General features: G+C 46.1%; 1 protein-coding gene across 2 annotated transcripts in view; it reads left to right on the top strand.

The window, feature by feature from the left end:
* Window positions 1-15,282, top strand: part of ATG16L2 (autophagy related 16 like 2) — a 586,089-nt gene that overhangs the window by 200,660 nt on the left and 370,147 nt on the right. For both annotated transcript variants that reach the window (XM_078658598.1, XM_078658597.1), the window contains exon 7: window positions 8,072-8,161. In XM_078658598.1, the coding sequence (XP_078514724.1) occupies window positions 8,072-8,161 (90 nt within the window). The remainder of the gene's footprint in view (window positions 1-8,071; window positions 8,162-15,282) is intronic.

Here is a 15,282-nt window from a genome sequence, read left to right as displayed (position 1 = left end):
GTCGTCGGAAATCGCCGAAAATGCAGTCAAGCGTCTCCCTGCATATTCCGCCGCATAGAAAAGCTGTCTCGTTGAAAAGGGGCAGTCAGAGAGCTGATGGTAAACTCCAACGGGCCTCAATCGCCTTGGAGCTCAAGCGCGACACGCCATGCTTCAGCGGCGCGCAAGCCACGCCCACAACTGCACAAACATTGAGTAAGTGCTAGTGTGTGGATATTCAAGCACTGCAAAGGGCTTTGGTATGCCAAACTGTGTTGTAAACTATATTCCTAGCATCTGCCTCATCTACTCTCTGGTTATCGCTTAAAGGGGGACTGCTGCTTTTCATTGTAAGCAGAGCATGTGATCTTCAGCAGAATGTAACATACAGAAAGTGTTACTCACCCTGTAACCATCTGTTTGTATCTGTTGGAGGCTGGCTTAGTATTTGGTGCACACTTATTTAAGTGAAGCAACTTGCACTAATCCAGGCAGCCCTTATGGTGATTTTAGTGGTCTTAGACAACCATAGAAAGCTCTCTAAGTGGTAGCTGTGGGGAGCAGCCTTCAGACTTAGTCCAGAAGGAGTTTAAAAAAGCTTGTTTTACCAATACTAATCATATAGTGTAGGTTAAGTTCAAAAGAATCACACAGTGTAGTTTTAAAAATATGTATTTATTATAAGCACTGACTAACACAATGTAATATTTACTACCCAGAGATATATTCACAATACACACAATACTTCAACAGGTATCACAAATACACAGTGGTCTCCAGGAGGAGACCAAAGCATATACTAATAAAGTGGAATGCGAACCACGACCGAAGTCGAGACTGGACCCAGAAGACTTAAAAGTGCCTGCGACGCAAGGAACGACTCAAGGTAAGTACCCAGGAACCCCACTGAAGCTGTGTGCAGAGTGGAAACATGACCGCATGCTCAACACAAGTCAATGGGGAAGTTGCTGTTGCAGTTTTAAAGAAGAAGGACCCTTCCCCGAGGACTCTTAAGAAACCTTATGGAAGCATGGAGTGTCATCCCACCCGTGGATATCCAAGGAACCAGGATACCTACACCAGGGATGCCAGGTGCATAGGTGTCAAGCGATGTGGGAAACCGCCGTGTACCACAATGGAGGACTTCAGTGAAGATACTGCTGGCGAAGAAGGTGGAAGTGTCCGGTGGAATCCAAGGGTGGATTTTTGTAGAGGGGTACCTGCAAGCAGAGGGGGCAGAGTCTATGCCACTCTGAAGTGACCAGGAGGCACGAAGACCAATGACCACAGATAAACAAAGATGCAGAAGAGTTGACTGTGACCTTGTTGCTGCAGCTGTGGAGACAAGGAGCTGTTCATGAGCTGTCCTACCTTGGAAGTCGAGAGCTAGGGGGTCGATGTCCGGCGGGAGCACCAACAAGCCTTGGCAGCAGCAACATACGTAGAAAGCGGAGAAGGTGCATTGTCGGGACCAGCAAGGTCCAAGGGACTCACAAAGTGCAGGAGAGTCAGAGCAGGCCCGAGCAAGTAGGGAAGCCCACTTGAGCCAAATAAGTCCCTCAAGAGGACCCACAGGCCAAAGGCACAGGAGTCTCAAGAGGACCTTGAGCAGCTCACCAAGAATGCAGGCCCTCAGTGCAGAGGATGCCGTGATGACGAAGATCGTTAAAGCAGGAGAGGCTGGATCTTCTTGGAGCCCGAAGATCTCTAGAGAAGAGTCAACAAGCCTTGGCAACGGCAAGCTGATGCAGTGCACAGGGGTACTGCTCCTGCGGTTCTAACGAGGGATACTTACTTCAAATTTGCTATGAAGACAGGGCAGGCTTCGAGGGAGTTGCAGATTATTGACCCTGACCCTGCTCCAGGCAGGTGTCTCCCCACGCCGCACAGCTCCACCGGACTGCACCCATGTTCTGCTCTGTGAGTCTGCGCCGGGCCCCTGCCTCCGTGTCCCGCCTACCCACCTGTCTGCCGTTTTTCCCACTTCCCACTTCTTGCTTCTCTGTTATTCACTTATATTGCCTTATTTGCTTATTGACTTGCTTTAATTCCCACTTTTCACTTCACTATCACTCACTTCTATTGCCTTATTTGCTTTGCTTTACTGACTACTGCTTTTTGCTATTGGGTTAGCACTTCTGCCTCCCCCTTTCTGCCGCTGCGTCCCCTGCGGGCCCACCTCCCCACTCGCTTATTCGATCCCCGCACCCACCTCCCAGCTGCTCCTCCCTCCCACCTCCCCTTCTTAATGCCTGCTGCTGTGCAGCGGACACGCCCAGCGGGTGTGCGCAGTGAGTGCGTCTAAGGCAAGCCTGTCCGAGCCCGTTCGTACCCATCGCCAGAAACCCTGGCCTCCGCGAGCGCCATGACAACCGACGCCGCTACGACGCCAACCTCCTCCGCCGGCCGTTCATCTACCTGCTTCCAGGCCACCCCGAAGCGCACCCACGGACCCTTCACCTGCCGAAACTGCAGCTTCACCAGACAGCGTTGACCAGCACGACCTGACCCTCCCACCAGGGCAGGCCACAACCACCTCAGATGCATACTACTCAACACCCGCTCAGCCCACAAACACGCCATCGAACTCTGGGACCTCCTCGACTCATCTTTCCTGGACGTCGCCTTCCCGACGGAAACCTGGCTGAACCCCTCCTCAGGATCTGACGTTGCCATTACCATCCCGGATGGCTACAAGAACACCCGCAGGGAATGCACCAACAGAGCAGGAGGAGGAATCGCCATCAGCCACTAGAATATCCTCAGAATCTCGACCAGCACCGAAGACACACTCAGCACCGCCGAACACCTGCACTTCCAGTTCCACATCGATCCCAACACCACCCTCCGAGGAACCCTCGTTTGCAGACCCCCCAGACCCTGACCACAGTTCAGTGACACTATCACCGACATAATCAGCTTGCACGTCTTGGCCTCCACCGACTACATCCTCCTTGGAGACCTGAATTTACACCTTGAGAACGCCAACGACAGCAACTCCACCACTCTGGTCGCTAACCTCGCCAACCAAGGACTCAAACTGCTCATCACGACACCCACCCACTCCGCCAGACACACGCTCGACCCCATCTTTTCCGCCAGCAGGCACGTCATCTTCAGCCACACCACCGAACTCCACTGGACTGATCACCAATGCATCCCCTTATCCCTAAACACCGCAACGAGTCCCCCATCGCAGCTGGACCAAGGTCACCGAAGACCAGCTAATCACCACCCTCGCCCGAGACCCACCAACCAAACACACGGACACGCCCGTAACCTCTGGCAATGGCTCAATGACTGTGGCAACACCCTCGCCCGATCACGAAACCCTCAAACAGACGCACCGACAAAAGGGTCATATTGTTCACCAACGACCTCCAGGCATCCAAACAGACCTGCCGAAGACTTGAGAAGAAGTGGCGCCACGAACAGACACCAGACAACCACACGGCCCTCAAGAACGCCAGCCGCAGACACCACCAACTCATTCGAACCGCTAATAGGACCTCCTTCAAGGAACGGATCGATGACAACACGCAACAGCAAAGAGCTCTTCAACATCGTGAAGGAACTCGCCAACCCTAGATCCAGCACTAACGAAATCCCACTGTCACAAGACCTATGCAACTCTCTTGCCACCTTCTTCCACCACAAGATTAGAGACATCCACAACAGTTTCAACACTCGGACGTCCCCGACAGCCGCCGACATTCCAGACCCACTGCCCCCCAACCATACCGGCCTCCTACTCTCCTGGAACCACGTCAATGACAAAGACACCATCAAAACCATGAACACCATCCGCTCCGGCTCACAGTCAGACCCCTGCCCTCACCACATCTTAAACAAAGGAATCTCCATCATGGCACCCCCACTCAGGAAGATCCTCAACAGCTCCTTCGAGACCGCCACCTTCCCGGAGAGCTGGAAACACTCCGAGATCAACTCCCTACTCAAGAAACCCAAGTCGGACCCAAATGACCTCAAGAACTTCCGACCCATCTCCCTGCTCTCGTTCCTGGCGAAAGTAATTGAGAAGATCGTCAACAGACAACTGACCCACTTCCTCAAAAAGAACAACACCCTGGACTAGTCCCAACCCGGATTTTGCAGCAATCACAGCACCGAAACCGCCCTCATCGCTGCCAAAGACGACATCAGGACCCTGCTGGACAATAGCGAAACTGCGGCCCTAATCCTCCTAGATCTCTCCGCCGCCTTTGACACCGTCTGCCACCACACCCTACGCACACGCCTCCACAACGCAGGGATCCGCGACAAAGCCCTGGACTGGATCACCTCCTTCCTCATCGACAGAACCCAGCGAGTTTGCCTCCCTCCATTCTGGTCCATAGCCACCAAGATCACCTGCTGCATACCCCAGGGATCATCCCTCAGCCCGACCATTTCAACGTCTACATTGCACCGCTCGCCAACATAATCTCATATGCCGACGACACCCAGCTGATCCTCTCCCTCACCAAGGACCCCGCCACTGCCAAAACCAACTTCCAAGAAGGAATGGAGGTCGTCGCAGAATGGATGAAGAACATTCACCTGAAACTGAACTCAGACAAGATGGAGGTCCTCATCCTCGGCCCCACCCCTCTGCCTGAGATGACTCCTGGTGGCCGACCTCGCTGGGAGCTGCGCCAACACCCACCGACCACGCTTGCAACCTGGGGTTCATCCTGGACTCATCACTGTCAATGACCCAGCAAGTCAAAGCCGTCTCCTCCTCCTGCTTCAACACCCTCTGCATGCTTCGCAAGATCTACAGATGGATCCCCACAGGAACCAGAAGGACAGTCACCCAGGCCCACGTCACCAGCAGGCTGGCCTACGGCAACACCCTCTACGCGGGAACCACAGCCAAACTCCAGAAAAGAATTCAACGAGCAGTAGCAGTCCTCCCCCCTCACCCCCCGCGCCTTGGGACCCTCACGGGTGAGTAGTGTGCTCTGCAAGTGATTGATTGATTGAACCACCACCTGTGTTGCTGAACCTTTCGTAGTCCGTGGGATCTCAGGAGCAGCAGACCGGTCAGCTTTGTTACAGTGTCTGCAGATGCAGGGGAGTGACTCCTTCACTCCAAGGGACATTCCTTTAGGTGTCTTGGATGCCCAGTGGCCTGGAGAAGAACCTGGAAGAAGAAGAGGCACAGACGATGAAGAAGAGATTCAGGAGTCTTCCGGATGCAGTCTCAGATCTCAAAGTGAAGTCCAATGAAGTACAAAGTGTCCAAATGGTTGAAGATGAAGTGGTTTCGAATCTGAATCTTGTCCCATGTGGAATTTGAAGATCCAATCACAGGTAAGTACCCTGAGGAAAGGGCTGGGACGATTCAGGAATACCTCCCTGGGGAAGGGGATAGACAGAGGGAAAGATACTCCTTTGTCCAGTTTTGCACCAGAGGGGGAGCCGACAGCTCCCTGAACTGGTTCCAGCTGGAGTATGCAAGGAGGGCACCAAATGTGCCCTTAAAAGCTCTCTGGTGGCACTGGCAAGTGCTCCCACCCCAGCCTAATACACTAGGTCCTGTCTGGGACAGGAAATCTATAGTCCTGCCTACCCCTGCTCGAGCCTGGCTCAGCAGCAGGAGGGCCGACTCATGTCTGTGTTCAGCAGCAGCACTAGCTTGCTGTTAGACCCTGAAAGGCTGGTACCGGGGATACAGGGAGCCCCCAGTACATGGGATCCTACATCCAACACTGTAATCGGTGTTGGGTAGAATTCCAACATGTTTGATACCAAACATGGCCGGTTTAGGTGCAGCCAATATATAGTTAGACATCTCGTATTTGACTTGATATCCACCATAAGTATAAAATGGCTGACCACACTTACAAAGACGGGAGAATCGACTCCTGGGTTTGTAGGGGGTGTCCTGCTCGTGCAGGGCACCCTCACACTTAGAACCAAGCACCCTGCCTACAGGATTGAAAGGCCTACCTTAGGGGTGACTTATAGTTTTTAAGTGCAGTGACCTCAGATATAAGGAAACATATATGTTGTGAGTGGTGGTAGCACCAGCTCACACAGGCTGCAATGGCAGGCCTGTAGTCACAGTTTGAGTGGTCTCTCATGGGTGGCATAATGCACGCTGCAGCCCATGGGAGACCCCTGGTGTACCTATGCCCTGGGTACCTTAGTACCATATACTAGGGACTTATAAGGGTACACCAGAAGGGACCAAAGTACTTTTCATAGTCAGATTTAGGGAGAAAGCATAGTAACTGGGGTCCTGATTGCAAGATCCCTGTCAGACTAGTCAAAAACACACTGACACCAGGCAAAAGTTGGGGGTGACTATGCCAGAAGGATCCTACCTACCTACAGTGTCCTATGGTGCTGTAGATTCACATGCGCCCTCCCTCCTACTTAAAAGTGATCAGTGATCACAACACCCGCCACAAATGTTCTCATGCTTCACTAAACTTCATTCTGCAGTACTCACCAGCTGAGGAAAACCGGTCTGCAGTAAAGTCGTCCTGTTGCAAAAAAACGGTCTGCAGTAAAGTTGTCCTGTTGCAAGACCTGAGGCTTCTTGGAAGAAAAACATTTTGGAGTCTAATTGCGCCCAGTAGTGAATGGCAGGGGTATGCAGGGAATGTGAAGCTACAACACTACATGCTACAAACAGATAATTACAGTACCAAAGGAACTGGCTGACGCAGCCTTGGCTGCCCCAAAACTGGGCGGGCTTCGCCTACAGACAATGCAATATGCCGATGACATCATCATCATGGACCACACGAAAACAGGATTGCAAAGATCGCTCACTGCTCTCAACAAATATAATATAAAGAACCATCTTGTGATGAATGAATCAAAAACCAAAATTTTGATCTTTGGGAGCTACAAAAAGAAAAATCTTATTTGGAGAGCAGGGGGAACACAAATAACGACTTGCACCAGCTACAACTACCTAGGAGTTTGGTTCAATGCCAGGGCAAACCAAGCCGCACACCTCGGACACTTAAGGTCCAAGGGTATGAGGATCATCCATAGCCTTAGGCGCCTGAATCGCCATTTGCACAGTCCCTCAGCCGAACCAATCCTAAGGGTGCTGCGGGCCAAACTATTACCTGCAGTGACCTACGGCCACTTAGCCTTTCCCGGGAAAATGGACGCATTTCTGGAAAATATACAAATAAAAGCTTACAAGAAAATCTTTTCCGTTCCGCAGCATGTGAGGAGGTCGAGGATGAGACTCGAGCTGGGCCTGACACGTGCAAACCTCTATTGCCTGGGCGACCTAATCAAATACTATATACACACCTTACGAGCACCAGGACAATCTTTGAAAGAGCAACTACAAGCTGCGTTTAAAGACGATCACTCCCCTTGGCACAAACAGTTGCACCTCGCTATCTCTACACTAAAGATCGAACCAACCTCTCTTACTAACCCAACTATTCCCCTGCTAACATGGAAAAAAACATTAACAAAACAAATCATCTCAATTTCATTTCAAACCGACGTTGCCGGGCTATCTAAAAACGAACTCTTTACTGCCTTGAACGAATCATACATCAAGGGAAAACCACAAAGATACTTCAACTACTCCCTCAACCCTCAGACTCGCAACAAAATACTATACATGAGGCTGCTAGCTCTACCAATCTTTGACTTTAACCCCCAGTGGGCCTGGTGGAACGAGCAGCCCTCTTGCAGGTTTTGTAACTATAAACATGAGTCCTGGCTCCACCTGCTTTGCTGTTGCCCATTCTTTGCCTCTGATCGACGTCGCCTACTGATTCCCGTCTTTCGGGAACAATCACTGAGACACAGTAGCGAAGCATCGACTTTGTGTTTTAGTAATAATCCAGCCCAAGTACTAGCAAGAGCTGGGAAGTTCGTCAATACCATTTTAATTGCACTGCATAAACGCCCAACATTAAGAACCTGATCATGTTTTTATATATTTTAAAATTTTAATCTAACATGCATTGTTCTGTTTGTACATTACGGTTTTTATTAACTGTATAATAAAGAGAGAGATAATTACAGTATGAGTACCATTGTCCTTTCATCTGTGTGAAACCGTTTCCTCTCATCCCTTTAATTTAATTTTCTTTATGGACAGTGGGAAAACACCACCTGATGTCAAAGAGAAATGCACTAATGATTGTTCTGGAAAACCTGATGATCAGCGGCTGCTTCAGAGGCCCAAGAGGTAAGACGACCTATTTCAGTGCTCACATTGTTCAACTCTACAACTTGAATGATACCCAGGTAAGCATTCCGGGTTGTGACTATTTGCTGCTGACAGACACTGTGTTGTATGGGACTATGTGATTCCTATTTGCAGGGATCTGTCACAAGCGGCTATGTTTGAACTCTGCTTCTTACTCAACAAGTAGACTTTGTTGGCTCTGATTTGCATTTTACATGTTAAATGCAAATTACCTTTTTAACCTTCTGTTGTCTCTATTTCTTAGACAATATATAATATGGTCCTTGAGATGAGTTAAACCTACCCCAAGTGGGTCACTGTATATTTATCATCACCCAAGGGTACCTGGTATGTGCTTTTGTGGTCAGTCTCTTGGGCAGGGGTTGGCAGTGTCTGGGATCTTTGTAGACTCGCTACTTCATTTTACCTGCCTTAACCACGTGTTGTCTATCTTGTTTCTGTCGACATTTCAACTAGGTTTTTGATAATTGAAGGCAACTTCCTTTAAGTTTGAAATCTATGGTTTCAGTATTCTCTCTTGAAGAAACAGAAAGTGTGATTATTCTCCAAGGAGGGACCTAAAGGGCAAAGGATGTTCTCTGTTTTGATGAGAATGGAAATTGAGGCCTGATTTAAGTTATATCAAGTATTCCAGGTGCCACAACCATTATAAAGAGGCATTTTCTTCAGTTTCTGCACCTAGTATATTGTTGTAAACTCAAAAATTTCTGGATACCAGTGAAGTTTCAAATGAGTTTAATGGTGAGATCTTGATCTACACAGCTCATCATCTGCCAGCAGTCTTCATGAGTCCCAGTTAACCACACAACATTGAAATCATAACATTCCAGCAGCAGTGACATCACAGACCCATTGACATAAGCTCAACATGAAATCTCCAGAAGTATAGCTTAACATGCATAGAGCTTTAACATAACTAAAACAGCAAACCTAGAATATAACATACCTCCCTTTCTTAAACCATGAAACAAAAGGAAACACACAAAGAGACAGTACACAGAAAAACTACAAAACAAGGAGAGAGAATAGTGATAAACAAATTACTAAACTTAAATGAAACTAAAACTATTAATCCCTAAACCTATGTGGAACAGCCCTGACTCTTGAGCTTCTCCTATTCTGTATAAGGGAGGTAGACTGATGTGAAACACCACCATCAGCACACTCAAAAACATTACCACTGGAACCCTCTTCAGAAGAGGATTTGATTTTAACAACCTTTGACACATTCCACCAATTACCACCTACTACTTGAATGGAATTGTTACCGATTTTGATCACCTTAACAGGATCACTAAACCTACCACTTCCTTTCTTGTTATGCACAGGTTTTTTGATTCTTACAAAATCACCAACACACAACTAAACAACTTTGACGTTCTTCTTCTAGTCAAACCACTCCTATTCTTTATCTTGCATGACCTCCACATTAGATTTAACACTGTCCATCATAGCTTCAACATCACTCAAAGAGTCAAACCATTTGTTCATTCAACCAGGACAAAAACTGGTGTTGGCTTTCCTCCCTCTGAAAAACCTCAAAAGGAAAGAATTTAGTGCTGGAATGAGGAGTGGTTCTGTAAAACCACAACATACTATCTAGCGAAGATAGCACATCATGCCTTCCTTTGACAGCCAACTGTATGGGCTCTCCCACAACTCTGTTCATTCTTTCCACCAGGCCATTTCCCTGTGGATAATATAGAGAACTCCTGAGGTGTTTAATGCCACATGGCTTAAGAAAACTTTGACATTTATTACACACAAATTGGCTTCCATTGTCCGAAACTAAAAAATGGGGAAAATCTTCCCTCAAAAACACCTCCTTCATAAACTTAATAACACTAGCAGCACAAGCCTCTCTAACCACTTTAACCTCAGGCCACTTGGAAGCATAATCTATCATAACAATAACAAATCTCAAGTTTTGAGGTAAAACCTCGTATGGACCCATTATATCCACACCTACTTTAATTCATGGTCCGGCCGGACACTGAACAGGAGATAAAGGAGGCGTATTGGCTTTAAGTGTCTTATCAGAAGAAGAACACAAAAGACAATTTTCAACAGAAGTCTTGATTTCAATATCCATACTAGGCCACCAAAAATTCTCTCGACCCCGTCGTATGGTAAGCGAAATACCCAGATGTCCATCATGAGATTCCTTGACAATGACTGACCTGAGAGAATGTGGAGGAATCAACTTGTCACACCTCAACAGTAAACCATCCTTTAAAAAAATCTCAGACTCGACCTTCCAATAAGGCTGGAGCTCAGAAGAAAGAGCTTTCTCATTCGGCAATCCATTCATTACGAACATACACACATCTTGAAGAACCTTGTCTTCTGAAAAAGCCAATCTCCAATCCTCCTCAGACCCAACCACCAAAACAGGAATGTCAACAGAGGCCACAAAACAATCTTCTTCATCCTCATCACACAGCTCTTGAAATCCAGTGCCTTCACTCAGATCAGAAGATTGAGGAAAGCGTGACAAATAATCAGCTCTAACATTTTTACCTCCAGCTATGTGACTAATGTCAAACTGATACTGTAATATTGTGCTAACCATCCTAGTAATTCTTGGGGTACAACATTTACTAGGACTAGACGATAATATAGACACAAGAGGTTTGTGATCGGTAACCAAATTGAAATGACCCCCAAACATATGGGCGAAACTTGTCAATAGTCCACAAACAAGCTAGTAATTCCTTTTCGATCACGGAATAATGTTCTTCAGCACCTCTCAACACTCTAGAAGCAAATGCAACTATACACTCTCGGTCAAAAGGCTTTTCGTGAGAATGGCACCGAAACCACTTTTACACGCATCCACCGTAATAAAGCAAGGTAGTGCTGGGTCAAAAGGCGTCAGTGCATTGCTCTCCTTAAGAGCCTTTTTAATCTCTCTGAAAGCACAGTCACAATCAGACGACCCTAAAATGTTTGAAGAGCTTTTAAGGAGATTACTGATGGGTCTAACCATGGACGCATAATTGTACACAAATCTGGAATAGTATTCCAACAGCCCCAATAAAGACTTGACTCCTGTTTTGTCACTGGGTACAGGGGCTTCCATTATAGCATCAATAAGACCTTGTCTGGGCTTGATGCCATCCTTAGATAAAAGATGACCTAGGTACTCAATCTCATCACATGCAAACTTACACTTCTCAATCTTCAGCACCACACCATGTTTTTTGAAAATCTCAAGCACTCTCCTGATGATATCATAATGAATCTCATTATTCTTGGCGTAAATAAGGACATCATCCTGGAACACTAGAACTCCCTTGACACCCGTCAACATGTTCTGCATAACCCTCTGAAAAACTGATGCCGCGGAGGCTAGCCCAAAAGGCTTCCTTTTATAACAGAACGTACCAAGAGGGGAGACAAAAGCAGTCAAGGAGCACGATTCCGGATGAAGCTCTATTTGATGATAGGCGCTAGCCAAGTCAAGCTTAGAAAAAACTCTTACGCCTTTGATACACGAGAACAAATCAGTTATTTTGGGCAGAGGGTGTGAATCCACCCAGATCTCCTTATTGAGAGACCTGAGATCCACACACACTCTAAGTTTACCATCCCGTTTGCGGGCAACCACTAAGGGAGATAACCAGAGTGAAGAGTCAGTGGGTTCAATGACCCCCTTCTCACATAAAGAAGTAAGTTCCTTATCAAGATCCTCCCTGACACTAAACGGGACACTCCTGAGCTTGTGTTTAACAGGAGTGGCACCCTTTTTAACAATAATTTTGTGCTTGAAACCTGAGATCTTTCCCAACTCATTACTGAAAACAGTGGGAAACTCATTGATCCACCTTGTGTTTGCTTCATTGCAAGTGATGAGCATAACTTGTTCCTTTGTTCCCGGTCTCAATTGCATCCCAAACAACCCCTGGTGAAACCACCCTAGGATATTAAGTCCTTTAGCAGCCACATAGATCTTCCCCCTGATCTTCCTGCCTTTGAATACCAGAAAGTCCTCAATGAAACCCAGTAGATCAATCCTTCGTCCTTCATAGGAGACTGGTGATCGATCAGGGGGAAACAGATCTCCCTCTCCCCATGTCTCTTGGAACAATTTTTGAGTTATCATAGTGATCCTGGCTCCAGAGTCAACTAATAAGTTGATTATTTTATCACCGACTCTGATCTCAACAATAGGATCAACACATGTAGAGGGATCCCCAGTGAGTGGAATGTGGGACTCATCCGAATGACTGCGGTCCCGGACAACAGAAACGATCTCATCTTTAGAATCACAGTCATCGGACTCCAAGACACAGGCCACAGATTTTTTTGCGAATTTCTTTTTTAAACAAACTGTAGCGAAATGACCTGTTTTCTTGCAGAAATTACATGAGACATTGAAAGCAGGACATTTGAAACCCTTAGTGTGAGGAGAGCTGCCACAACGTAAACAGATATTAGAAGGTATGGGGTTATCGGACTTCTTTTTTGAAAAAGACCCACCTTTCTTAACAAACAGAGTTTTAGACTTCTTGGATGGACCCACATAAGTAATAGAATTGGAATCAGCTGGTTTATCTTCTAACTCCTTGAGAGATATATTGGACGTCTCAATGCTTTTGGCTACTTTAATTGTCTCATCGAGTGGAGGGTTATCCATAGATAGTAACTTTTGTCTGATATGTCTATCCTTACAGTTCCCAACAAATTGATCACAAATTAACTGTTCTGTAAAATTCTCAAACAAACATACAGACGCAAGTTTTCTGAGAACAGAGATGTAATCATCAACGTCCTCACTATCAGATTGTTTTCTCTTAAAGAACTTGTGCCTAAAAACAATCACATTGGGTTGCTTATCAAAGCATGTCTTAAGTTTAGCTACGGCACACAGATACTCGTCCAATATCTCACCACCATCAGGTAGATCAGGTAAGTGCTTGAAAATTGATCTACCTTCAAACCCCAGAGAATAAGTGCTTGAAAATTGATCTACCTTCAAACCCCAGAGAATGTAATAACAGACACTTCTTCCTCTCAGGTCTAAACCTTGACGCACCAATGGCACCTAAATATGTTTCGAAGGCATCGAACCAGATGTCCCATTTCATTGCCGGTTCACCAGGCGTTTCAAGGAACGAAGGAGGAGCATTGATAGAATGCATAGAAGACATTACTAGTAAAATACCACCAGTTTGGTGCACACACACACACACCAATTGAAAAGAAGAATAATCACAATAGAACGATATTTGCAGAGAACTTGCTAGTAGAGAGTCACGGAAGTGTGCGTATCACAGTAGTATTTGATTCACAATGAAATCTTTGAGAACTTCAAGAATGAACCAAAGTCTTTTATGGCCTTAAAAAAAAAAAAAATGTTGATAAAAAAAAAAAACTCTTGAGCAAAACATCCTCTTGAAATCTTGAAGAATGTAATACAATCCCTTGTGACATCAGAAATTTTAGCCAAGCTTTCCAGAACCAAACCGACAATGAAAGTTCTTCATAGAATTCCTCCTTGAATCAACCTTCTTTCTACTTTATGAAGCAGCCACAGAATGAGACTTGTGACATCATGGTTGGCAAAACAGCAAAAACAACAATGGCTGGCACACTGGTGGTTGGCAATAATGTGGTTAGAAACAAAATAGCCTTTGCGCATGCACGAGATTGTTATATTGAAATCTCGCGGTAGCACGCAGCACGAGAACAGTAATAGCTGCCAACCATTCAATAGTAGCTGCCAACCGGTTGGTAAAACAAGTGTCCAGATTGAGCATGCGCGAGATAACAGCAAAGTCTCACGCGAGCGATGACACGTGACTGGATGAGCAACAGCAGCGCGATGTCTCCTGAGCGCGAGGAGAAAGCGCGAGAAGCAACAGCCAGGTAAGGGACACTTTGAAAATAACATATAGCAAATACCACTGTTAAAAGCGAAATAGTGATCCAAAGTTTATAAAGCAACGAGTTGAGGTGGGAGGGAAGACAAAAACACGATGAGGTTCCTTGAGTCATAAAAGTCACTTCCAAGCACAGCACATTGAAGTAAGAGGGATGACAAAAAAACTAAATAGATTCCTTGAGTCATTAAAGTTACTTCCAAGCAGTGCACAGGGTAAAATTAAAAAATCGATGTAACCAACTAACCACAGTACATATTTGGATATATAAAACCAAATGTCAACCAACCACACTTGCCAAAAAGTTTTTAAAAAAAGGATCTCATGAGCAGCAGACAGAAAAAAAATAGAAGTAAGATTTAGATGAGAAAATTCTTGAACTTATCTTGACCAAACTTGCGTTGAATGTTGAAAAAGATGATAGAAGGGTAAAATCCACAGTAGCGACTGTCTTGAAATCTTGATGCAGCAGAGGATATTGATAAGAATACAGCAATTGAAGTTCTTGAATCTTGAATTTTGAAAATAGACATGGGTTCAGCTGTGTAGAGTCCTCGTCGCCAAAAATATGTTGTAAACTCAATAATTTCTGGATACAAGTGAAGTTTCAAATGAGTTTAATGTTGAGATCTTGATCTACACAGCTCATCATCTGCCAGCAGTCTTCATGAGTCCCAGTTAACCACACAGCATTGAAATCATATCATTCCAGTAGCAGTGACATCACAGACCCATTGACATAAGCTCAACATGAAATCTCCAGAAGTATAGCTTAACATGCATAGAGCTTTAACATAACTAAAACAGCAAACCTAGAATATAACAGTATATTCCTTTGTTTTTACTATACAGATTAGTTGTGCTCATGACCCAGTCCCTCTGCCCTCACATCTTTCCCTTGAACGCTGGTGCCTCCCTCTGTCTCTTGAATGGAAACCTTTGAACTCACTCATCGCTCCATGATGACTTACTCTGGATCATCGTGGCCTTTAAAGCTCCAGCATCCTTCCCAGGTCTCTCGGGCCTCTCTTTGGGTGGATCCTCAAACCTCTCCCTGAACATTTGGTGGCTCCATCTGTATCATGAGTGACATCCTGCTTCTCATGTATCCTTTTCCTGGTCTCTGATGCCTCCATCTGTGACTACCATCCCTCTCTCTGAATCTGGTGTAGCTCCTTCTAAGTTAAGTGTGGCCCCCTGTAGAGCTTGTGCCCT

This window comes from Lissotriton helveticus, chromosome 8, assembly GCF_964261635.1.
Source record: "Lissotriton helveticus chromosome 8, aLisHel1.1, whole genome shotgun sequence".
In the NCBI taxonomy this organism is placed as follows: Eukaryota; Metazoa; Chordata; class Amphibia; order Caudata; family Salamandridae; genus Lissotriton; species Lissotriton helveticus.
The sequence above is the reverse complement of the archived record's forward strand: the minus strand, read 5'-3'. Positions and strand labels throughout refer to the sequence as shown.